The sequence below is a fragment of the Nothobranchius furzeri genome, chromosome 8 (assembly GCF_043380555.1).
Source record: "Nothobranchius furzeri strain GRZ-AD chromosome 8, NfurGRZ-RIMD1, whole genome shotgun sequence".
NCBI classification, from domain to species: Eukaryota; Metazoa; Chordata; class Actinopteri; order Cyprinodontiformes; family Nothobranchiidae; genus Nothobranchius; species Nothobranchius furzeri.
The window spans coordinates 78,163,170-78,189,544 of record NC_091748.1 but is presented as its reverse complement, the minus strand read 5'-3'; the positions used below and the strand labels follow the sequence as shown (position 1 = coordinate 78,189,544).

The 26,375-nt window shown below is 46.7% G+C and overlaps 2 protein-coding genes across 4 annotated transcripts in view; one reads left to right on the top strand and one right to left on the bottom strand.

Annotated features, from left to right (window-relative positions):
• Window positions 1–5,713: 5,713 nt before the first annotated feature.
• Window positions 5,714–21,952, bottom strand: LOC107373337 (pre-mRNA-splicing factor 38A). Of its 2 annotated transcripts, XM_070554364.1 has the most exons (10): window positions 21,628–21,952; window positions 21,099–21,258; window positions 19,844–19,965; window positions 19,404–19,489; window positions 18,340–18,450; window positions 17,762–17,868; window positions 17,634–17,660; window positions 17,471–17,562; window positions 15,791–15,839; window positions 15,478–15,677 (listed from the first exon to the last, which is right to left on the bottom strand). In XM_070554364.1, exons 1-10 carry the CDS (start codon window positions 21,755–21,757, stop codon window positions 15,632–15,634), a joined length of 930 nt encoding a protein of 309 aa, XP_070410465.1. In that variant the 5' UTR covers window positions 21,758–21,952; the 3' UTR covers window positions 15,478–15,631. The 2 variants fall into 2 exon arrangements, with proteins under 2 accessions (XP_070410464.1, XP_070410465.1); XM_070554363.1 differs by lacking the exons at window positions 15,478–15,677; window positions 15,791–15,839 and adding an exon at window positions 5,714–5,957.
• A 303-nt stretch (window positions 21,953–22,255) lies between these two features.
• The window catches only part of LOC129152274 (TRMT1-like protein), a 13,909-nt gene continuing 9,789 nt past the window's right edge, over window positions 22,256–26,375 (top strand). The window contains exons 1-3 of one of the 2 annotated variants that reach the window (XM_070554361.1): window positions 22,256–22,398; window positions 25,703–25,798; window positions 25,867–25,929. In XM_070554361.1, the coding sequence (XP_070410462.1) occupies window positions 22,338–22,398; window positions 25,703–25,798; window positions 25,867–25,929 (220 nt within the window). In that variant the 5' untranslated portion in view covers window positions 22,256–22,337. The remainder of the gene's footprint in view (window positions 22,399–25,702; window positions 25,799–25,866; window positions 25,930–26,375) is intronic. The other variant, XM_070554360.1, reaches the window with a different exon arrangement.

Genomic DNA, 26,375 nt, shown 5'->3' with positions numbered 1-26,375 from the left:
TTATTGATCACTGAACCAGCAAAGATCTTTAGATCTTCTGAATTAACAAATAACTTTTGCTATTAAATTAAATCTTTAAAAATAAATATTATAATCTTTTGATTAATATAGACCAAGCAAGTTGGTGTATGAATTTATATCTATTGTTTATATATATCCATATATGTATAAATGTAAATGTTATTCGTTAATTTGTTTGATCTTCTCAGGAATTAAAACATAAGCTGATAGCAACAGCCTTTAATTCCTAGATATGTAGTTCATTAACCCTACACCTGCCAGTAATCAGATATTCTGCAGGAATAACAAGCTGAACAAAGGAAGAAATATAGACCACAGATGTTAAGACCAGGAAGCTCCTAACCAAGCAAGAAAAGATCCATCCCAAACCCAGCACCCTGTACACTAGCCGTAAGGAAGGAGGTCCAGGACTCGTGAGTGTGAGAGCCACCGTCCAGGATCAAACATCCGAGATCCATCAGTACCTCCAGGTCAAGGCTCCAACAGACGACACGCTCAGTGATCGTCTCAGACAACGGTGAACAGAGGGGGAGATGCTGGAGATGCCATCATGGGAGGACTGACCCCTACATGGATGTACCACCAACAGATAACTGAAGTGGCTGATAAAGAAATCCGACCAGTAGCTAGAAGGAGCTGGTCTGAAGGACAGCACAGAGACTCTCATCATGGCTGCACAGGAACAGCCCTGAACACCAGAGCAACAGAGGCCAAGATCTACCAGACCAGACCAGACCCAAGCTGTAGGCTAGAGGCCCCTGAGACAGTCCGCCACAGACCTGCAGGGTGTGAGATGCTGGCAGGGAAAGCTTCCATGGAACGCCATGACCAAGGAACATCTGTGCAGAGTATGTGTGGCTTGTATTGGTTATAGCGACCAGCCTAAGGGATCTATGTTTGGTTTGTGCGTGCAGCGGGGTTGTGCGAGTATTTGTGTTAGGGAGCACAAAGGTGCTTGTGCTAAGTATTAACCTTTAGTGTCCCTGTGGTGATTCGATTAAGGTTTAAACTTTAGACTCTTCTTTTTCTGCTGTTACCCTAATTACACAACTATGCGGTTGTGTAGAATATTAACACTATTAACATTCAACAACAAATTCATGAAATATTGGCTATTTAAAATGGCCGTATGGCCCAATCCTTCTCTCAGAATTGTGGTCTTCATAAACATGCTGTCAGGCAGAAGTAGCAAACAGACCCATGACAGCCAACAGAGGAAGAGAGGAGTGTCGATAACCGCTTCAGTGGACTGCTGTTGGAGCACGAACCTAGGGCTTTATTAAAATAACACTTCAAGATTCATCCAAAAGCTGTAGCAGCACACACACACACTTCTTTTTTGATATTTATAGTGGCCTCACTCAAGACTCAAGCAGTTATTTATATTCAGCAACATTCAAGCGGACTTCATTAAGCTCGAACCTCTTCGGGGTTGACTTTCCCTTGAATGTAATGATCGTTTGCTCCATGAAAAGGTCCATGTCTGGTCCACAGATGGCTGGGATACATATGATTATGTGGCACTCTTACTTCCATACTTAAAGAGCAAGTCACCCCCAAATCACTTTTTTTTTTTGCTGATAAAACATAAAGGAGTGTCTAATCGTGCTGCAGACACGTGTCGTCAATAATTTGGCACTTCAGTGCATCTTGGTTAAAATTCAAATATTCTGCCTAAAACTGTCAGTGTTGCGCCGTCGTCAGGGAAAAATTCTACACTGATTTGAATTTCAATCTGCCACCGCTATTGGCTAAGAGGTATGCTATGATGTCATCTGGTATATTATGATGTCATAATGCCATGGTGAGCCTGTGTGTGTGTGTGTGTATTGGTTAGCAGCTCCGCCTTCTCGGTCTGCCAAGCAACAGCATTTGTTGCATTTTTCAAACATGAAGTGGGAGTGAAGTAAGTTTATTGTAGGGGGTAACTTGCTCTTTAATGTGTCTGCCGTTTTGATGGCTTTTTTAACATTCCCGCTACGTCTGTCATCACTAGCGGTGTTTTTACTGTCCTTTCTAAATCCACCATGTCCTGAACACGGTGGGAAGGCTTCAGAATCGGCGTGTGGAACGTTTACGTTCCTTTAGCCTTACTTTCTTCACGTCAAGCACAGACTCTGTTGCTCTACTCAGCAGCGCCACTCTGACTGGATGAGTGAATATCTTCAGAGAAACAATATTCTTCTTCTGAATCAGAGTCGGTCATCACCAAAGACCTCTTGTCTTCTCCCATAACCGGGATCCTCCCGGCGGGAGGCGGATTTCAAGCTCTAAAGACTCAGAAACTTTCCATATAAACACAAGTGCCGCTCAGACTACTGAAGATGGACACCTCCGCCATCTTCTGGTGTACAGTAGTAACTTCATGAGGGATCACATTTGCAGCTGTGGTTCATTAAAGTCAGCAATGACACTTGTAGCAATTTTGCTGCTGCTTACAGGGTTAAATCGATCTTTGGACGTACGAATCGATTCCTATGTATATGTACGAGAATCGATTCCTATGTATATGTACGAGAATCGATTCCTATGTATATGTACGAGAATCGATTCCTATGTATATGTACGAGAATCGATTCCTATGTATATGTACGAGAATCGATTCCTATGTATATGTACGAGAATCGATTCCTATGTATATGTACGAGAATCGATTCCTATGTATATGTACGAGAATCGATTCCTATGTATATGTACGAGAATCGATTCCTATGTATATGTACGAGAATCGATTCCTATGTATATGTACGAGAATCGATTCAGAATCGGATCATCGATTTTTTTCAACGCAGCCCTAGCCGGCACCCCTGAGACCTCAGACCGTTACTTTTTCTAACCCCACTCATTGGTATACAACTGAATTACGGCAACTTAAATCTGAGGGGCGGCGTCTAGAGATGCTCTCAAGGAAAACTGGACTGAACATTCATAGGGACTTAAACCAAGATCTCCTATCAAACTAAAAGAGGCAATTTCCAGGGCAATTCTGTGGAAGGAAATTCTAAAAATTCAGAAAAAAGAAACTGCTTAGTTAGCTGATCTGAACGGCATTTAGCTTCCAAGAACAAATTAAAGAAACTTGGTGTCAACTTTGACCAGGACGTGCCATTGAAATCCCACGTTAAACAGGTTTGTGGGATTTCCTTCTCCTGCAGAAGGCGACTCTTTCCTTCAGTAAAATGATCTTATTTGGTCTCACATGAATTCCTCCCTTTACAGGTTAATTACAACCATATAGTACTCTTATCTGCAATGAATGTTTTATCTAAAGTGACTTAACGTCTTGACTGCTTCGCAGTAATGAATGAATCAACATAAATGTTTATTCTTGAAATGCCTTTTCTCAGATCCTAAATTCACCCCACGAGTCTACTTGGTTTAATGATATATTATCAGTTATGTCACATATTAATCAGGATATTAACAGATGACTGTTTACCACTTTTACTTCACATATGAAGTGAAATAAGCCTTTCATAAGTTTCTGAGAATAAAGTTTGACGTCTGAGAATTCTTGGTAAACGCCCCCTACACTCTCTGGCGTCTGGTTGGTCCAAAATTTATAAACAACCCCTTAAAAGAGTAAACAGGTCCTCTATTCGGCAGCTCCAGCCAAAGCTCCAGCTTATGCGAAATTACCAGCCGTTGGGGAATCAAACCAGTTTGTTCTGTGGAATAATTTTAGCGGTGCAAGAACCATCCTTCACAGAATCAACCATTATGTGTTTAACCTGCAAAACGCCCCAGGGAGGTATCCCTTCATCCAGCTGTGGGTAATCTGAAGGGACCTACGACGCCGAGGCGGCTTCGCTAGCCGACCGGAGCTCCAGAGGACTTCCACCGCACTGGTAACGTAGGCTCGTCACAACGGTGTTGGATGGGTTATTATTAATTAGATAAATTGTTAAAACTTAAAAAATTCAGCCAGATAATTTTATAAACCCAGACATCATTTTTCTAATACACTTAATTAGGCTCTTAATAACATCTAAGATCACGTTTGATCAGTTTATTCATCATCATTTCTAATCATTTGCCCTGCATTCTCATTAGTAGCAGAGAAACTGTAACAGATTTTTATAAACTAAAGTGTTGTTTCCCAGTCCATGCTAGAGTAGGGTGGGAAAAGCAACAAAAAGAGTCAAAAGAAGATTTTTACTTCCTGTTTTTATTCAAATAGAAACTCTGCTGTCAGCTAAAAGCCACAGATCGAACAGACCTAAGTCACTCTATGTTTCAGAGTCACGTAAAACAGATCAGATGTTTCAGCTTCAGGTCAAATCTTCTCTTCTTCACCAGCTCCTCGTCCCAACACAGGCTGTAAAAAGGCACTTTGAGTCGAATCGGATGGAAACACGCCCTCGTTGTCCTTCATCGTTCAGGTGCGAAGTTCTGATCCGACACATCTAGTTCTGATGGCGTCGCCTGACCGATGCAGTTAAAACACAGGACAGGAAACATGATGCTCCTGAGTCCTGAAGTTCATCTGCAGCAGGTCAAAGGTCAAACCATCAACCACCAGCTCAGTGGCCCAGAGGCATGAGTGCCTGCCCTGAGACTGGGAGATTGTGGGTTCAAATCCACGGTCGGGTTGTACCAAAGACTTTTAAAACGGGTCCCAATGCCTCCCCACTTGACACTCAGCCTTAAGGGTTGGACTGGGATTAAACCACCAAAAGGTTCCTGAGCACGGCTGTCTGCAGCTCACCGTTTCCCCAGGGGACGGGTCACCTGCAGAGAACAGCATTCACACACCAGTGTGTGTGTGTGTGTGTGTGTGTGTGTGTGTGTGTGACAACTAGTGGGACTTTAACTTTAGCATAACTCGTGGTACGACCCGTGGTACCAGTGGAGCGACCCGTGGTACCAGTGGAGCGACCCGTGGTACCAGTGGAGCGACCTGTGGTACCGTGGAGCGACCCGTGGTACCAGTGGAGCGACCCGTGGTACCGTGGAGCGACCCGTGGTACCAGTGGGGTGACCCGTGGTACCAGTGGAGCGACCCGTGGTACCGTGGAGCGACCCGTGGTACCAGTGGAGCGACCCGTGGTACCAGTGGAGCGACCCGTGGTACCGTGGAGCGACCCGTGGTACCAGTGGAGCGACCCGTGTTTACTGCACATGAACCGTTTGCAGAACTTGTGGAACATAAATAAAAGTGAACCTAAGGAACTTCGCTGGTCTAAGCAAACTGTGATTAAGAATAAAAGCGAGGTGGTTGTCTCTAGCGCCCCCTGAAGGCTGCTACTGACTCGTTCTTCAGTCTGACAGCAAAGAAACAAGAAATACGACTTGAGCAGAAAAGCTGCTGCTCTGAAGCCTGAAGGTGTGCTGGAGCCAACAGGAAGAAGGTTAAAAATGAAGTTTAAAAAGTTGAGTTTGGAGTTTTTGCTCCTGTTTGAATTGATTAATGACTTGTTGGCTTTCCTGGGATGAAGATAAGCTCCTAACAGTTATTCTTGTGTCAGTGGAACTAGAGCTACTGGCTCTTGACACCAACACGTCCCGTCTAACAGCTGTTTTAAGGTGGCGCTGCAGACCCCCCCCCCCCCCCCCATCACCGTTATGTGGCAAAACACTGATTAACGCGGTCGGACAGGAGTCAAATACTGTCTGTAACCATGACAACAGCTGACACTTCAGTTTCCCAAAGCAAGAATACTTTAAACCGGTAAGACAAAAATATACCCTCTTCTTCTGAGACCAATAAGAGTTATAAAATCTGCACCTGGAGCCGAACACGCGTGTAGATTACAACATATTTACATACAGATCATTTACATATGAACAGAGAGCAGGCTCAGTCCAGAGGAGCCAGCTTGTGCTGGTTTGGTTTGGACGCCGGAGGACTCTGGGCGGCGGGCTGGGGCTTGTGGGTAGCGAGTCTTCTGCTGCGGTCTGTGGGTTTAGTACTGGATGTACTCGGAGCGAAGAGACTGGAAACAAACAGAAACACCTTTAGAGTCGGCGCTAGAGCACAGCCAACCAGAATCCTGCTTCATCCGAATCCCGTTTCCATTTTCTCCCGCAGACCGGAACACCGATCCAGGAAACTGTCGTGTAAACCGACGTTCCGTCTATAAGCGGGAGTCGCAGCAGTTTGTTGTGGTTTTCTGCATCAAACCAAAACACCGTCCTCCTGAACAGCTGGACCGGGTCTGGTCTGGTGATCAAACATGGCCACCACAAAGGCTTCCTTTCAGACCGAAACGTCTTCGTTTTCTTTAAATGTTCTAGATGCGGGTTTCCGTTCGCGCCCCCGCCCCCTCCTGCTGCTCTGGTGGGCCATCAGGGAGACTTTGGACCAGACTGGAATGTGACCCCTCCAGTGTGACCTGAATCCACCCAAGGTGTCCTCTTAGCAGGATCTGCTGGAAACACCTCCACCTGGAGGCGTCCGGGAAGCGCCCCGACCTACTTCCTGAACCACCACAGCTCCTCTAGACGCGGAGGAGCAGCGGCTCGACTCCCAAGTTCAGAGGAGAGGATTGGAGATCAACTGGGAGTCTTGGAGCGGCTCTTCCTGACTTGGCTCCATCCTCACTGGTTCAGAATGCACGCTGGACATTCTGGTCCATATTCCAGCTTCACCCTCGACTGAAGGTCTGAGTTTGTCGGATCATCCTGCAGGAGAGGTGTAGACTCGTCTGTAGGACGTTACTGACTTGTAGCCATCTTCACTGGAGCTGATGTTGATCTGATGATTCCTTCAGCGGCGGCTCACACCCCCACAGACGGGATCATGCGGGGGCTCCTACACCCCCTCCCCGGGACTGTGGTGGATCTCAGATGATCCAGATTACCGTGGATTAACTGGGTTTTGTTGGAGAGGAGCTGGAGTCTCAGCGGGTTCCTCGGCTCAGCAGCAGCCACAGGTTAGTGGGTTAGTGCCGCCAAGGAGAAGTTAGTGATGTCACCTTCAGCAGGTTTAAGGAAACAGGTGAAAAACAACGTCTGAGGCAGAGGGAGTTAGGAAAGCTGCGGTTGTTTATGTTGTTAATGTTGTTGTTTACATCATTCCTGTTTGTGTTGTATACACTCACTGGCCACTTTATTGGGCACACCTGTCTAACAGCTCTTTAACACGGATTACTGATCAGCCAATCACATGGTGGCAGCTCAGTGCATTTAGGCTTGTTGACTTGGTCTAGACAATCCGCTGCGGTTCAAACCGAGCTTCAGAACGGGGAAGAAAGGTGATGTAAGCGACTTTGAACGTGGCGTGGTTGGTCTGAGTGATTCAGAAACTGCTGATCTTCTGGGATCGACACACACAACCATCTCTAGGGTTTACAGAGAACGGTTTGAAGTGAAGATGTCCAGCGAGCGGCAGTTCTGTGGGTGAAGATGCCTCGTTGATGCCAGAGGTCAGAGCAGAATGGCCAGACCGGTTCGAGCTGGTAGAACGGCAACAGCAACTCACCTGGTTACAGCCAAGGTATGCAGATGGGCTACAGCAGCAGAAGACCACACCATTGCTTCCTGGTCTGATTAGTTCCGATTTCTGCTGCGACATCCGGATGGTAGGGTCAGAATTTGGCGTTGAAAGCATGGATCCATCCTGCCTTGTATCAATGGTTCAGGCAGGTGGAGGTGTAATGGTGTGAGGGACGTTTAGTACTACCTGATCATGGTTGCAACGCCACAGCCTACCGGAGTACTGTTGCCGACCATGTCCATCCCTTTATGACCACGGTATAACCATCTTCTGACGGCTACTTCCAGCAGGATAACGCGCCATGTCATAAAGCTGGAATCATCTCAGACGGGTTTCTTGAACATAATAAGTTCACTGTACTCTAATGGCCTCCACAGTCACCAGATCTCAGCCTGATAGAGCACCTGTGGGATGTGGTGGAACGCAAGATCAGCATCACTGATGTGCAGCCAATCAACATCAACTGTGTGACGCCATCATGTCAATGTGGACCAAAATGTGAGGAAGGTTTCCAGTACCTTGTTGAATCTAAACCACGAAGGATGAAGGCAGTTCTGAAGGCAAAAGGGGTCCAACCCGGTACTAGCATGGTGTACCCAATAAAGTGGCCAGTGAGTGTATGTTGTTGTTAATGTTAATGTAGGTGTTTGTCTACTTTACACCTCGTCTTTTTGTTAGTTCAGAGGTCAGAAACCAGGTGGGAGGTCAGGAACACGATGGACGCAGGTTTAACAGAGCTGTGCTCTCATTGGCTGACAGGTCACGGTCATCTAAAATCACTTATTCAGTTTTGTAGTGTCATGTGCCCGTCCCATTTACCGGTTCCTTTAAAACCCAGTTCCGTTAGAACTTATGAGACGGTGCATCCATCAGGGTTCGATGGGGATGTCGGTGAGTATTATGGTATTAGATCCTGGTTTGGGCGTCCTAAGTTAGAATCATATCTTTTATTTTAAAGGTGAAATAATATGTAAGACCTTTCCTTCTGTAGTAGCTCACTTCTTTTTAAGCAATCCCGTTATCTTAAGGTTTCTTTATATTAATCTGTCACAAACCGTAAAGTAAGTCCTGATAATTCCAGAACCCATAATTAATGTGCTTACCTCTGTGCAATTAATGATCAGAGCCCCCACTCGTGAAGCTTTAGAGAAAACCTGAAATAATCAGGATTATGTTTCTTTTTCAAAAAAGGTTTATTACAAAATCAAAATACAAAAATGGGTAGATGAAAAAACAACTACTATCCCCCACGGAGGAATTAGTTCAAAATGATTAAATAAGAGTCAGTTTACACTAGCTCTTGTCTTCTCAGAATCTCCCCAAGAACCAAGCCTGTCTAGCTCTGCTTCTCTCCAAAAAACTGCCTGTCATCCCCCATCCAGCAGGACGGGGGATGACCCCTCCAAATCTGCTCTGTCTCTTCTTGTCCTCTGCCCCAGCTGCTGTCGAATCTCTCAATCTCTCTCTGCTGTTCAGAGCTGTTCTTATATACCCTTCCTGGACCAGCTTAAGGTCAAGGGGTCATTTACCAGATACACACTTTGTAGCTCAACACTAAACATTTGGTGTCATTTTCCTTCTTAACACAGGTCATTGCATCATCTTTTGCAGCATTCTTCAGTTTCTCTCCAATGTTCCCGAGAGGGCTTCTGGATCTGATGGGCTTGTCTTCATTCTGTTGTCCTCCAATCCCATCTTTCCAAGCCAGGGGTGGGGCAAAGAGGTGGGGTCAGTCTCCTGACCCTTCGCCCAGTTCTGTCCTCTTGTCCCTGTGACCCTTGTGTGACCCTTGTTTCTGACCACAGTTTTTTGACCTGCAGCCCAACTCCTGTCGACTGGCTGATTTTGCTCGCACAAGCCAGTCCAGTATGGCTCACCTTCTGACCCCGTACTTGCCACTGTCTTTGGCATGTGGGACTCGCAACATCCCCCATGCGAGAAAAATCTAGCCAGGGGACTGCAACAGCCTTCTTTGGGGTGGGGCTGCCTCCTCCTCTGGATCATCTTCATCTCCAGTCTCAGACCCAGAGTCTGACTAGCTCAGAGTCCAGATACACACCATCATCATCATCATCATCACTCACTTCAGTCTCTGAAGAACCAGATGTTTGTTCATGAGGGTTCAGAACTGGGTTCCTGCTTCTCCACCAGTTTCTACTGCCATCTGGTCAGCTGAGCTGCTGGTTGGAACATCTCAGTCTCCACCTTCAAGCAGAGACTCTCTCCCTCCAGACTGAAGACATCTTTTACTACAGAGCTTCAAATATTCTCCTCACACACCTGAACAGCAACAAGCTAACGCTGCTTGTAGCTGCAGGTGGGAAGCTTACGCTAAAAACTGTAAAGTGTGGCAAGGTGGATTAATGAGGGCCCGGGCGGGATTTGATCCCGAGACTCCCTGGGTGGGAGTCATACGCTCTAACCACTCAGCCAAATGGACATCCCCTTAGCCAAATGGCCAGTATGCATTATCAATCAAGACATTGTGACAGAACGCTCACACTGTCACACCTTCCCCCCTCTTTCCACCAGCGCGTCCTCGTACTCCCGCGCAGGGCGCCACAAACTTCACATCCATGGACCTACTTGACAGCACTACATGGATCCTGCCTACAACACCATATGTAGCGAGGTTAAAAATGCTTACGCATTATTAGTGTAGCTGTCTGTCAGGTCAGAATCATACGGAGCTGTTAGTTCAGGACTTTCCCTTCTCAACAGAACTAGTAGGGGAAGGGGTGATGTCACCACATCCTGCTTGTCTGTTGTTGCTCAGCTGACTTGAGTGCTTTTTCTCTGTTCAGCTGTGGCTTCTCATATCTGCAGGCTGCCGAGAGCGGAAGCTAGGTGCTTGTTTCAAGCAGATCCTCTAAAAACAAAGTTTAATTGGAGCAGAGTTCCAATGCTCCCAGTTATAAGTCCGTCCTTTACAGGCGGCACGGTTTCTCCCCTCACGGAGCCCTTAAGCACAGAGGTTCACACATTAAACATGTTCCCGGCTTCTAGCCTCCATTGCGCGTGACAATGCCCGACATGAGATTCTATGAAGCTAGGAAACATGATTACTTTACAGTTCGTGACAAATACCTCCCCGTGTTACCAGAAACGAGGCCCAAGTCACACAGATTCTTACATATCAGTCCTTCACTAGATTTTGATCCAGCCATGACGTTTAATCGCATCTCACTTGTGCCTCAGCACCCGGACAGCGCCCCGCCGCAGCTCCATACTAGCTTTTCCAGCCTCATTCTGAAAGCTCCGGTTACAGGATATTGAAAGATCTATCTGCCATGGCTGGTTAAAAGTTTTTCTTATTCTTTATTTATTTTTATTTTTTGCCTAGCTTTTATCCTTGGCTTTTCTTGCGTCGGAATGCCGTATTTTCTTTATACCTTTTTAAGTTGATCGTCCGTTCTCCCAGATTTCTTTCCTTTTCGAGAAACTGGTGCGGTTTTCACTCCAAGGTTATAAGCTTAATAGGTCCTTAGCGCGCAAGCTTTTATCAGCCTAAAAGACAGTTCTACGTCGGATAGCCCGGTATCTAATATTTAGACCTTCACTCCGTAGCCCCACGTTGGGCGCCATGTCGCGTGCCCGTCCCATTTACCGGTTCCTTTAAAACCCAGTTCCGTTAGAACTTATGAGACGGTGCATCCATCAGGGTTCGGGGGTGTATCGACGAGTATAATCGTACTAGATCCGGGTTTGGACTATCTAATTAGAATCTTGTCTTTTATTTTAAAGGTGAAATGACTTGCACGAATAGCCAGCCCCAGAGTACTACACTTCTTTTAAACTCGTTACCTTTTGGTTAAGATACTAGAGAGAAGTCTGGAGGCAAGCCAAGCCTCTCAGCAATTGTTTGGGCTACCCGGAATTAATTGCGCCTCTAACAGCTTGTGTGGGAGGTTGGCAACTATAAAATGATTTATGCTAGTTGATCAGGCTATCATAAGTTTATCAATTTATTTATTAATCCAACCTTCCAGCTGATTAGAGACTTTTTCAACCTGCAATCAGAGCCAAAATAACCTCGAATATTTTGCTTTTATCGCCCTTAAGACAACTCGTTACTCGCAAGGAGGGGGAAATTAAAACTTCCCTTATCTTAAGGTTTCTTTATATTATTCTGTTATAAACTGTAAAGTAAGTCCTGATAATTCAGAGACCGATCTTCGACATGCTTACCTCTGTGCAAATTATGGCCAGGGCCCCAAACGTGAAGCTTTAGAGAAAACCTGAAAGAATCAGGATTATGTTTCTTTTTCAAAAAAGGTTTATTACAAAATCAAAATACAAAAATGGGTAAAGTGAAAAACAACTACTATCCCCCACGGAGGAATTAGTTCAAAATGATTAAATAAGAGTCAGTTTACACCAGCTCTTGTCTTCTCAGAATCTCCCCAAGAACCAAGCCTGTCTAGCTCTGCTTCTCTCCAAAAAACTGCCTGTCATCCCCCATCCAGCAGGACGGGGGATGACCCCTCCAAATCTGCTCTGTCTCTTCTTGTCCTCTGCCCCAGCTGCTGTCGAATCTCTCAATCCCCCTCTGCTGTTCAGAGCTGTTCTTATATACCCTTCCTGGACCAGCTTAAGGTCATGGGGTCATTTACCAGATACACACTTTGTAGCTCAACACAAAACATTTGGTGTCATTTTCCTTCTTAACACAGGTCATTGCATCATCTTTTGCAGCATTCTTCAGTTTCTCTCCAATGTTCCCGAGAGGACTTCTGGATCTGATGGGCTTGTCTTCATTCTGTTCTCCTCCAATCCCATCTTTCCAAGCCAGGGGTGGGGCAAAGAGGTGGGGTCAGTCTCCTGACCCTTCGCCCAGTTCTGTCCTCTTGTCCCTGTGACCCTTGTGTGACCCTTGTTTCTGACCACAGTTTTATTGACCTGCAGCCCAGCTCCTGTCGACTGGCTGATTTTGCTCGCACAAGCCAGTCCAGTATGGCTCACCTTTTGACCCCGTACTTGCCACTGTCTTTGGCATGTGGGACTCGCAACAACAACAACAGCTGGAACTACATTAATATTCAGACGGACAAAAGAAAAAACAGTGGCCAAAATTGCAGTCTAAATGCACCAGAAAGCAGAGTTTAACACTTATTTTTCTGATATTTCTAAGGAAGCGTGTACAGACTGTAATTTATTCTTAAATCGTACTGCCCAGCCCTGCTTGTAATGGGATTACATTTATTTAACTGTGTTCACTTATTATTACATTCAAATCTTCCTCTCATCAGCAACCTAAAACCACCTCATTCTTCACTGTAGCACCTACCTGCACCTCAGCAGGTCTGGCGCTGCCTGTCTCACTCTCAGCAGGTCTGGCGCTGCCTGTCTCACTCTCAGCAGGTCTGGCGCTCCCTGTCTCACTCTCAGCAGGTCTGGCGCTCCCTGTCTCACTCTCAGCAGGTCTGGCGCTGCCTGTCTCACTCTCAGCAGGTCTGGCGCTGCCTGTCTCACTCTCAGCAGGTCTGGCACTGCCTGTCTCACTCTCAGCAGGTCTGGCGCTGCCTGTCTCACTCTCAGCAGGTCTGGCGCTGCCTGTCTCACTCTCAGCAGGTCTGGCGCTGCCTGTCTCACTCTCAGCAGGTCTGGCGCTCCCTGTCTCACTCTCAGCAGGTCTGGCGCTCCCTGTCTCACTCTCAGCAGGTCTGGCGCTCCCTGTCTCACTCTCAGCAGGTCTGGTCTCCCTGTCTCACCCTCAACTGGTTCCTGCTGAACTTCATCTGATCTCTAATATAAAAACAGTGGACAGGAATAAGGAGTAAAAATACAGTTGGACGACTAGTGCAACATTAAAATCATGGCTGTTATAGTATTATTTAGTCGTGGTCCTCTCATCATCAACCATCTAAAATCTCACTCCACTGTAGCACAGAGGCGTGTCCAGGGAGTGGCCTGGGGTAGCACATGCCACTCTTAAAATCTGATTGGCCACCCCCAAGTGCCACCCCACTAAGTTCCAGTTTAAATTGACTTTACATTGTCGACAAAAGGCTTGGGTTGTAAACTCCAAAATAGTGTGTGGTTGCATGCACCTTTCACCTTGTTTTCTAGCCCAGGCATGTAGTATTAATATTATTTAATATTTTTTCATATTCACATACATAGTATTTAGAGTCCCACTCAACTCCAGTTGGTGGCAGTAATGAACAAGAAGTGAATTGCTAACCACCACAAAAGTAGAAGATGAAGAGGAAAAAGAAAAATGGTGATTGTGCAATGTGAAACTCAAAAATTCACTAGAAAGTAAATAAATAAATAAATAAATAAACAAACGATTTGTGTAAATAAATAAGCATAAACATTGGTGCCACCCATGAATAAACAAGTGTCCTACATGGGCCACCCTATTTTGAAAGTCCTGGACACGGCTCTGCTGTAGCACCTACCTGCACCTCAGCAGGTCTGATGCTCCCTGTCTCACCCTCAGCAGGTCTGGCGCTGCCTGTCTCACCCTCAGCAGGTCTGGTGCTCTCTGTCTCACCCTCAGCAGGTCTGGTGCTCTGTCTCACCCTCAGCAGGTCTGGTGCTCTCTGTCTCACCCTCAGCAGGTCTGGTGCTCTGTCTCACCCTCAGCAGGTCTGGTGCTCTGTCTCACCCTCAGCAGGTCTGGCGCTGCCTGTCTCACCCTCAGCAGGTCTGGCGCTGCCTGTCTCACCCTCAGCAGGTCTGGCGCTGCCTGTCTCACCCTCAGCAGGTCTGGCGCTGCCTGTCTCACCCTCAGCAGGTCTGGCGCTGCCTGTCTCACCTTCATCATTTCCTGCTGAACTTCCTCTGGTCTCTTATATGAAAAAAGTGACATGAATAAGGTTTAAAAATGAAATGTGATGAGAATGTCACAAACAAGCAACAATCACACTTACAAACTCCATTTTCATGTGGAGATTCTACTTTTTTATTTATTTCGTGTCAAATGGTTTTTGTCTGTTACTGTAAAATTCGCCATTTTTTGTTGACTAGTAGTGTTGTTTAATGTTTAACGCTAACTAGCAAGATGTTTACGTTAGTCAGCCATTTTAGCGTTTGACCAGAAATACAATTATCCTCTTGGACTAAATTATTACCAACTCACAATTCCTTTCTTTCTTTTTTTGCCCATGAGAAGAACTCGCTGAGCTGCTGCCATCTGTCTCTGACACCGACACCTGTGTCTGCTCTGACTCCTGCTACTCTCAGCCTGTCTGACTACCTGAGGGGAGGGGCTGTGTCGGAGAGAAGTCCGCGGTGTCTTTCAAAATAAAAGCTCGCGAGTCAAATATTTCAAAATCAATCTTTTTCTTCTCCATGTTATTAGGGGGGACAAATGCGCGTTTGTCCAATATTGGAGGGGACACGTCCCACCCGGTTCCTACGCCCTTGGTTTCCAGCATCTAAGCAGGTTTGCGTCTCCTCCTCCTGTGCAGGAGCGCAGATTACTGATGCGATCCGCGAGCTCGCACCTGGTTGGTTACTTATGAACTTACATTTACTATTATATTAGCTCTTGTTATTTCATATTTTGTCTTGTATTAACCTTTCTTCCAGCGTTTCCTAGGTGGGGGCCCTCTGCCTCGGGGGCGGTGGTCAACGGTTGCTGCCGTGGTACCCTCTGGGTAGTGCTTGGATGGAGGTGGGGCCATTCCCTCCCTCCCCTTTGCACCTGGTGTTGATGCCTGGCTGCTTCGGTTGGTCTGCTGCTGCTGGGGCAGATGGCTCCTGTGATGGCGTTTCCTTGCGCTACCATATCTGGGTCACCTGAACTCTTTCAGCGTGTTTTGTAGTACAGTTGGACGATTAGAGATGAGTTACTAGTTTTGTTGCTACCGACAGTCCTCAGTGTTCTTTACTTTGTGTTCTACGTCTGTTCTGTTCAACACTTTAACCATTTTAACTGAGTATGCATCCTCAGCGTTACCCTAGATTTCGTAGAAGAGCTGGGTTGTAACATGAAGCATGAAGCAAATCTAAATGAGGTTTATCTTCTAAAAACTTTATTTTGAAATCTCTTAATAACTCAGAAAAACTAAACATGAAGCAGAGTCTTTATTTCTGATCGTTCTTCCTACAGAAACAACTGGAAAAAAAAATGTATTTACACAATTCCAAACTTTAACCAAACGTTCCGGGTTGGGTTTGGATCTCTGACGGTAAAAAGGGAAAATCTGTGGGACAGGAGACTCAGTCTTTTTCTCTTCGGCTCTTCTTGTGACTCTTTTTTGAACTCCTGTAAGAAAACAAGATTTGATTATGAAGACAAAACACCTGCAGATAAAAACTTTAGCTAACAGCAACAAGCTTCATCCTGGATCGGCCGCGCCCCGCTCAGGTGCGACTCACCTCTCTGGAGACTTGGAGTGGCTGCGGTGTCGGTGGCTCCGGTGGTGACCTGGATCGCAACAATCACACGGTGAACACAAGTTCAGGGGGGCTTCAGGACTTTCCTCATGCAAACCTAAACAGCTGTTCTACTTCCGTCTGAATCAAACCCGTCTGAGCGGAACCAGTTTTAGGGGAAGATGGGCCGATGTAGATTTTCTGGGCCAATACCGGTTTCTGACCCGCTCAGCTGATTATGTCGAAGAAGAAAAGTGAAACAGAGAAAAGATGATCCCGGAAGCAAAAACATTCCGATGGAAGAGCTAGGAGCAGGAAGGATGAGTTCCGATCGGATCCTTTCAGGAAAGCGTTCAGATGAAAAGGAAACGCTAGTCGTCCTTTAAGTTTCACTCTTATTTAGGAAGGGCACTGATTTAAAACCCCCTTTATATTATTAATACATGTAAAAGCAGCAGCGAGCTGCATAACACAACCCAACATTGTTAGTCGGTTCTCTTTGTTCATTCGTGCATCTGGCTCTGTGAACTGGAACTGCTGGTGGCAAACTGGGAGTTAATGGAGACCGCTGATTTGCTTTGTTGGCGCCCGAAGGCAACAGCTGAAGTGGAAGTAGTGAATCACGGAGCCGTCCTTCCCAGCACGTCACACACACACACACACACACACACACACACACACACACACACACACACACACACACACACACACACACACACACACACACACACACACACACACACACACACACACACACACACACACACACAGTTTAAAATACCACCAAGCTGCAGACATGTTAGCTCTGCGTTGGCCTGCTTGCTAACAGCTGCATAAATGGCCTGTTTTTGTACAGCGCCTTGGGGGGGGGTCCTACAACCCCCCAAGGCGCTATACAACAGAATCAGTCATTCATCCATTCACACACACATTCACCCACCGGTGGGGATGAGCTACGATGTAGCCACAGCTGCCCTGGGGCGCTCTGACAGAGGCGAGGCTGCCGAGCACTGGCGCCACCGGTCCCTCCGACCACCACCAGCAGGCAAGGTGTGTTAAGTGTCTTGCTCAAGGGCACAACAGCAGAATTCTCTGGTGGGAGCCGGGATTGAACCTTCCGATTACTGGCCAACCTGCTCTACTGCTGTCCCGTCAGACATGTAGGTGTCTGAATCCCTGCCTGCTGTAAACTGTGGCGTTACGTGTTGTTTTTGTACAACAAACAAATAAACGGATGTAGATAAACGTGTTGACACTAAAACTAAGACATCATTATTCCATTTGAAAATCTCCATTTAAAACGTCATTTGTTGTTTTAAAAGTTAAACGCGTTTTTTTCCTCCACATCTCGATGCTTTTAAATCAGATCGGCGCCTCCCTCGATAAAATCCGACAATAGTAGATATTTAAAATGGCCTCGTTCTTTATTTGGAACAGCAGTTTAAGCTAGCTCCATAAAAACATATACAGGTCCAACCCCCTCCTGACCCTAACCTGACCTGTTCTGGGGCACCCTGCCCATCTGCCCAGGTACTGATGGATGAATGAATGCATTCATTCATAGATGGGTGGATGTGGAGGTTAGAAACTAGAGTCATGACTCAGCACGACTCCACCAGCAGCTCGTAGGAAAAGCGAGCGGTGATTTTAACCGGACGCCAGCGGCGGTCGGGATCTACCCACCGGGGGATTTGGAGCGGTGCCGCCTGTTTCTGGAGCGACTGCGGTGCCGGTGGGGGCTCTTGCTGCGATGGCGGTCTCTGCGAGGCGACGGGCTGTTGAACGACACATCAGAGTCAAACACAAACAGGCTACAACCACAATGGCTGCTGGATCAGAGCCGTACCTTCGTCTCTTTGGAGATCTGCTCCTCCTGAAAAGCCAAAGCATCACGTTTAGTTCTCTAGCACGGCAGAGTCGGTGGGTTTCTGACACAAGATTCATAAATGTGGTAAGAAAAAAGAGCAGCAGAACCGTCTGGGCGAGCGGCTGCGTCTGTAGCGGGGTGACGGGGAGCGACGTGGCCGGTCGTTGTCACGGTAACCACGTCTGTGAGGCTCTGGGCTCGGCTGCCTCTCCATCTGCAGACGAAGGGAAAACGATCACAAAGCCGATCAGTCGCGTTTAAACGGGCCGAGGATCCCGTTTTACAACTGATTATTGTAACGAAGAACCAATCTGGACCTTCAACGCTCATTTCCAAACGGTAAATGGGGAGCCTGTATTTGTACAGCGCCTTCTTAGGGTTATACAGCCCCCCAAGGCACTTTACAAAACAATCAGTCATCCACCCATTCACACACTGCTGGGGATGAGCTATGATGCAGCCACAGCTGCCCTGGGGCGCTCTGAGAGACGAGGCCGGCGCCCTCGGTCCCTCCAGCCGCCACCAGCAGGCAAGGACCCAACAGCAGCCTTCTCTGGTCTGAGCTGGGATTGAACCTGCAACCTTCTGCAGCTTGTATCTTCCAGGATTCCAGAAAGGGAGAGGCACACCAGACTCATCTAAACTGTTTTCTACTAAATGACCAGCAGGGGGCTTCGCTCATCACCTTCTCTTCCTCCTCGTCCTCATCCTCGCTGCTCTCCACTTCGTCCAGGTCCTCCTCCAGAGCGCTGATCCGTGGGTCCAACATCTCGGCCTCCTCCAGAACCTGTCTCTTCTGTAAACAAACAAACAAACAAACAAACATCAAGTTACTGGACAAGAGCTTCTTTAAGAGCAAGTCAACTTTTTGCAGATTAACTAAACAAACGAGAGTCTAATCACAGACACGTGCAGTACTTTAGTGCACCTTAGTTAAAATGTACACTTCCTACCTAAAGCTGTCCGCGTTGCGCCCTCTTCAGGTAAAACTCTGCACTGCATTTAAATCTGCCGTCGTTACTGGCTAAGATATATGACATCAGCTGGTACCATATGATGTCACAGTGCCGTTGTGAGCGTGCGTGTGTTATTGGCTCCGCCCTCTCGGTCTGCCAGGCAACAGCATTTGTTCCCGCCCCTCAATTGGAGGGTTGCAGGTTCAAATCCCGTTCGCTCGTGTCCTTGGGCAAGACACTTAACCCTCCTTACCTGCTGGTGGTGGTCAGAGGGACCGGTGGCGCCCGTGCAGCTGTGGCTACATCGTAGCTCATCACCACCAGCGTGTGAACGTGTGTGTGAATGGATGAATGACTCTCTGTAAAGCGCTTTGGAGCCCTCTGACTCAGAAAGGTGCTACACAAGTGTGGGTCATTCATCCCAAACTGGTTTCATCCGACCAACACGAAGACAGAAACAGCTGATCCAGTCCGTATTCGGAGGGATGATTTTCCTCCTGAGAGCCGAGAACATTCCTGATGAGTCAAGCAGAGGAAGATCTGCTGGGAACTCATGCATCGTGTTCCAGGAAAACCAAGTTTTACTCTGATGTGTTTCATCGTGAGAACAGGTCGTGTCTCTGCTGGTACCCGAGGCTCATCCCTTGAGTTAGGAGCTAAAACATCATGTTTCCATAGAAACGACTGAAACTGGGAATCGAGAAATCAGCAGAAATGTAACAAAACGTCTTATCGGGGGTTCTGGTCTGGATCAGGGTTCTGTCCTGGTTTTGGGACCATCAGGTGAACTCACCTGTAGGCGGGGCAGGATGATGTCACACACTCTCTCTGCATGAAGAAGCTCATCGATGAACTCGTCGACATGCATCAACTCAAACTCTGGAAGAGAAGAAAAGAAAATCATGTTGAGATCATAAAGAACTCCTAGATTATAATCCAGGATGAGGAACAAGGCTGGACTGATGTGAGCAAAGATGTCGGTTATATTTCTTTAGAAGAGGAAAGGATTCTTTTACTCAACGCTTTTAGGCGCTTCACTAGAAACGATCAACATAAACAATAAAATGATTACAGAAACATCATAAAACATGAAAAACTGCTGCAGCTCCTTCCCCGACAGAAACAAGATGTTAGTGTCAGGAGTCTTTTATCTTGAACGGTTGAAGATGATAAAACCGAGGATTTCTGTCTCCTCTGCTGAAAAACGACAGGCTTGATTAACCAGCAGCTCACCTCCATTCCTGTTCTGACATTTGACCTTTCTGTAGTCGTTGTACAGCGGCTCCAGGTACTTATAACAGTCCACGGCGGTGCCGGTTAGCCTCATGTACATCGCTCCCAGCAAACGGACGTACCTGAGTAAACAGGAGGAGAAGTGAACACAAATAAAGATGTCTGCTTCGGTCTGAACTCCCTTTAAGGCGTGGGAAACTCATTTACACGCCGCGGCGACCTCTGGTGGGAATAAATGTCTGGCAAGCAAAACTCAAAGCAAAAAAGCACAGAACTGCTTAAATGAGCAAGGACCAATCTGTTGCAGCAGAGTTCTGCTGTGTGGTGGAGTTGCTAATGCTAATGGTTAGCTTCTACTAGCAGAGATGCTCTCTGCGGTTTCCTGGACTAAACCAACAACAGCCTTCCCCGTCATGAGTCCGTGAATGTTAAGTGACGGTGTAACGTAGATCTGTCAGGCTTTCTTAATCCTAGAGTTTCACCTAGGGGTGGGCGGTGTAAACGGTAGAAATGATATTAATTTGGTCAACGGTAGAGAGTTTGACTATCGATCTATCGCGATAGCGCACGTTGATGACGTCATCGTCAAGCGGCATCTGTTGAAGCTGAAAGCATGGAGCCTGTGGAGGAGGTTCTCGTAAAGAAGACCGGTGCAACATCGGTCATTTGGACTTGGTTTGGCTTTAAGGAGTCGGATGCGGAGCAGAACAATATCAGGGTTTCCCCAGCGCTTTATAAGCCTGCCCACCCGCCAGGCTAAGCGTCCTGCCCCACCCCCCTCCCCGACCCTACCGTGTCTGCTGACACAAAGGGTGCAACGACACTAGAGCCCTCCATCAGCTGATACTGGTGAGAAACAGCAGCGGAACGTGTGCACCCCCCACCCCCTCCAGCTCACCTCTCCCCACGAGGATGGGTCAAATGTGGCGATATCACTTCACCAGTGTGTGACGAGGACAAATGGGACCAAAACATTAACGACGCGCACCACTATCACCACGTACAACCACCACAACAAGGGCATCAGTAGTGAAAATCTTTCAGGAATTACTTTTCCATTTTTATTTGACTTCCGGTGAAATGTTCAGGACAATAAGTTCATGTTTCCTGAGTCCAGTCCTGACCCAAACTTGATCCTTTCACCTGAATAAAACCGCAAAACCAGAATGACTCGAAGGGACTACAGATCCGAGAATGTCGTGGTGAGATGATGAAATAAAGAAACGGGGTTTGTCTTTCTTTGATGGGGACTCACTTAAAATCTTCGTTTTTTATGAACTCAACGATGATGTCTTTCTCCGGTTGGATCTGAAGCATCTTCAGCGTGAGGCAGATGAAGGGAGTCGGTTTGATGTTTCCACCATAAACGCCTCCGACAAACTTCAGCTCCATGGCTTTATCCACCACCAGCTCCGCTGTGGACGACAACAAATGCTGAAGATACCAAAAGGAACTGCAGACACAAAGCCTCGTCATCTTCAGCCTTTTCACTTCCTCCGTCCCATTTTAGACAAAGATCAAAACAAAGACCTAGACTAAATTCTCTAAAGGAGCATTTACGTATTTTCACTTCATGCAGCCCAAAAAACAGCAGATTTCAGCCAAAAGTGAACATATAAAATAATAATTTAGAACATTTCTGATCTTAACACTCCTGCTGAGAATTCCCGCCTACGTTTCATTCACCAAACTGTATTTTTAACACATTAACAACGAAAACAGCTAGAATCCTCCCGTCTGATTCGAAGCTAGCCGTCCGGAAGCTAACATGCTAGCACTCTGACCGGTGAGACCGAAGCACTCCTCCTTCCAGTATTTGGACTCGTAGATTCGGGTCCGGATGATTTTCTCCACCAGGTACTGCGGGTTGGTTCCGTGTATGCTGTTTGCATCTTTAACTGTTCTGTTCGCCATCGGAGTGAAAACGAACAGCCACGACCCAGGAGCAGACGGCGGAAATGGTAAACATAACACTTCCGGTGTCACATGGAAATATGTACCCCGGTCAAAAACTTGCCAAAGATTTATCCCAGGGTAATTTCAGCTTTCAGCTCTAAAACCTGCTTCTCTTCTCTTTCCAGCTAAACACGTTGAAAATTATATTCTTTGATAATAATATGTAATAGCAAGGTGTGTTTCCTGTGCTCCTGTGCTATATGTACAGTCTATGCTGTGCTCAAATAGGCATAACGGGCCACATCTTGCCCTCATCTTTGTTTAAAAATGCTTTTCAGTCCATCGGTCCCTGCGTGCTCTCTGCCAGCGTTGCCTCGTTAACGCTGCACTTTAATAAAATCAGATGTTTTAGATCACAGCCTCCTCTGACAGAGGTCTGAAACTCATAGCTTAGAGAAGAGGTGTGTGCTGGGATTTCGGCTCTGTTTGTGTACAAGTACAATCATTATCAGACAGAGAGCAGCAAAATAAGTGTTACGTAAAACACTTACGCACTTTACGTACAGGACGTGCATCAGAACCGCTGGTGCAGTTGGAAATGGCGGAGCTCACAGAGGAGGTCGTTGCTCAGCTACACCAGGAGGACAGTAATATCAAACGTGAGTAAAACTGCGTCACTTTCTCCCCTGGCGCTAAATTAATCGTCCAGAAAATTCGTCTGATTTTTTTGCGTCAGGTGTGCTGATTACAGCGCAATGGGTTTACGGAAAAGTGAGTTTTTAACTACGGATCAGGACGAGGGCCTCACCGTGGAGCTCCGCCACGGGGCCTAAACAGTCAACATGAAACGGAGCCGAGCAGAGCGGAGGGTTTGGAGCTGCCGGTGCTACTGCCGCCCGCCTGGCTCGGACACGAGCCCGCGTTGAGCTCAGCCGCTGGGCTAGTTACTGAACGCGGAGCGGCCTCAGCGCGGAGCTGCGCTACTGGACTGCGGAGCTGCGCTACTGGACCGCGTAGCTGCGCTACTGGACCGCGGAGCTGCGCTACTGGACCGCGGAGCCGCGCTACTGGACCGCGGAGCCGCGCAAAGTGCGCACTGTTCCATTCACGAACAGCGAAGCTGATAGGATTTATTACAGCAAGTTTTTGTTACTACTTCTAGAAACGAATAAACAAATAAAGTCTCTTATACCAAAGATAAGCCTTAAATCATCCAGTCAGGTTAAACTTCCGCCAGGTTCAGTCCAAACGGCCGATTTTATTCTGAAGAGCTTCTTTTATCTGGCTGAGATTTTCTTTCTAGGGTTAAACTAAAATGAAAAACTCCGGGTCGGGAGAGAGGTCCTTTCCCAAGTGAGGGAAGGAGCAGAACCTTAGCTTTGGGAAGGAGGGAGCAGGAGGTGACAGGGAGCTCGGTTCAGCGTCTGCAGAGAGCTGAACCAGAAAGCTCTCAATCCACGGTCATCTACGTTCCTACCCTCACCGATGGTCATGAGCTTTGGGTAGTGAGCGAAAGAAGAGATCACAGGTACAAGGCAGCCAAAATTAGTTTCCTTTGCAGGGTGGCCGGGTCAGCCTCAGGGATAGAGTAAGAAACTCTGACATCTGGGAGGGGCTCAGAGTGGAGCTGCTGCTCCTCCACATCGAAAGGAGCCAGTTGAGGTGGTTCAGGCATCTGGTTAGAATAGAATAAGCTTTTATTGTCATTGCATGGGGTACGATGGAATTGAGGGCTGCTCCCATCGAGCCATAAACGGATTCAACATGAATGAAAGTTAAGAAGAAATAGGAAAGTGAACCAGAGGTTCTGCTGCAGCTCCAACAGGAAGTCAGACGGAGTTCTGCTTATTCAGCTGGATTTTCCACGCTTTCCAGCTGCTGGCTCCTGGTCGGTTTGTGAACTCTGAGCTCCACCAGTCGGAAGAGACCTCCTTCAAACCGTGAAGCTGTGTACACAAGATTTACAATGAACTGAACATACAAACTGTGCATTAAACAGACAAATACCTGGTTGGCTGTATGCTTTAGGAAGGGACTCCCAGCATCCTTTTAGCCATTTTGCAAGTCTTTTCTTTCTTCTTCGTCCAGTCAGTTTGCCGGCCTTTCATACGTCCCACACTACAAAACGGGTGAAATCTGTAGGATTTGTGCTGATATCGTATTCAGTTGATATCGGTATCCGTCAATACTGACGGCTGCAATATCGGTATCGTATTGGAAGTGAAAAAAGTTGTATCTGGACATCCCTACTACGCACCAGACATCGGCACGTCGCATTTGTGACTTCACCACATAAGCTCCTCCCCCCTAGCGCAGCTGCCAAGTACCACATGACCAGATTTGTGGTGGTTATTTCCTCCTGAAGGAAGGATTTGAAAGTTTTGTGAACTTGCAGCCCATTTTCCTCTTCCTCTCTGTGTCTGGGTCGATGACGTCACTTTGGTGAAGCGCATTTGTAGTCCTGGACTTATTTTCACACAAAACCTAAAATAATGTTCCCCCGTTGGAAACTTAGTGCGTTCTTGGTATCAACATGTGACTTCAGAATCCACGGCACAAAATGAGCGTAGTTAGAAAACAGCGTTTTTAGCCCCGTTGACTTGCGTTCATGTTTTCGTTCTCCCGGGGTCCCGTGATCCGGACATAGGTGGGCGTGGCTTATGCTCCTTAGAAGGAAGCGCTGGTTGAAGTGTTTGTGTGATTACTGTCGTGTGGAACATCGCTATGATCTCATTTAAAGTCTTGTCTATTGTTTAGATTTGACATGCTTGCATTCCTTTTATGTGTTCTGATTGTTGTTTTTGTTTATTTTATTCCATTGTTTGGTTTTTATTTGGACCCATTCGTCTGTTAAAGGGGCATTATGGAAGTGTGACAGTCAAAACATGTATAGAAATAATAAATGTCTTCTTCAGACATTCTCCTGCAATGCCCTGGTCCTGTAGAATGAGCCCTGGCAGTTTTACTGTGATTGCCTGTTTTTCTGTAAAATCACAGAAAAAGAGAGATGCTCGGGTCGAGCAGGCTGCTTCATGCGCGTTCACGCTCAGGCATCGCCCGTAGCATTTGCTATCCGTAGCTTTAGCAGCAGAGAGAGAGGCAGTGCCACTTTGTCGCTGTTCCTAACGCCTAGTGACAAAGCTAGCTACATTTCTGAGGACCCTTAGCTACTTTCTGTAGAACTTTCTTCTAGATATTTCCTGCTAATTAGCAACAAAATAGCCGTTTTCACTCCGAACCGTTCTTTGAACGTTGTTTCAGCTGTCATCAAGGATATAAACGTTACAGATACGTAAGACGTCACTGGCGCTTTAGCTCACCTTGTAAGATGTCAGACTCTCATGCAGAAGACCTGGGTTTGATTCTGGATGTGAACATAGTTTATTTAGAGTTTATTTTTTACATTAATGGTATAGTTTTTTACAGTAAGATGCCCACATTTTTATTTGAGACTCGCCGAACGGCATTTAATTCACAGATAAAAAAGATGTGGGTTCAACTTTCATTTTGGAACAATTTTTCAAGCAAGGGAAGGGAATGATCTGAGCATGCAGGAGGACTGACCCATCATAAACCTTTGTCGGCTGTGCTGAAGAGAAAGGTACAGAACCACATTATTTAATTAATTAGCTGCGCGCTTCCCCCCCCCCACACACACACACACAGGACTTTCTCAGCTGTTATTTTCGTTAAGGAGTGTGCACGTACAGCATGCGCGCCTCGTGCACGAGCCTACTATTGAAGCTGCTGTTACGCTTTTCGCCTGAGGGGGCGATCACGAGCATAAAAAGTCAAAAGTCCATAAAGTCCCTTTAATAAAGCTGATCCATCCATCTAACATGTGGTTTGATGCCCGAGAACCAGTTTAGCTGAATGCATGAATGTTTTTGTGGTTTTAACTCAGTCTGACAGTCTTGTGATTCTGGTCTGCTTCTAATACAGTTTCTGGTTCTAAACCTGCAGGTGAGGATGAAGAACGAGCACCTGCAGATGCTGCTGACGCGGCAGAGCAGAAGGACGCTGCTGCAGGCGACAGCAAGCCTCCAGCCACAGCCGTCGGTAATTCCCACAGGCAGGAGGAAGCCAACCAGGAAAACCGTGTTTTCATTTTTACGTTGTCTCCACAGAGAGACACATCTCCATCCAGACGAAGCTGGAGGGTCTGGAGATGCTGGTGGACATGAACGGAGGTGGGGTGATGAGGTTTTAATTGTGATTGTGTGAATCTTTGCTTCATGTCAGCTGATTGAATAAAAAGCTGTGAAATCAGCTCGGACAGAAACGGAAGCTGATGTTTAGATTCAAGCAGCAGAGCTTCTGTCCGCTCTGGCTTCTGAGGTTTTACATCCAAATATGTTAGTTTCGTGAAACTTTCTGCACCTTTTTAATCATTTAATGAATATTTTTCAGCTGGAAGTAAAGTTTCAGGTCTTCTTTTAACAGAATGAATGAGTGAATTAGTTGCTGATGCAGCCGTTTCTATTGTCTCCTGTTAACGAGCCTCTGAGCTCTGGGTTTACTTTACTGAGTAGTTTTATGTTTTTAGGTCAGACGACACGTGGGCTCGTTTATTCACACGTTCACACCTTCGCAGACGTTCATGTTTGTAGGAGATGAGTAACAAGTCCCAGTGAAA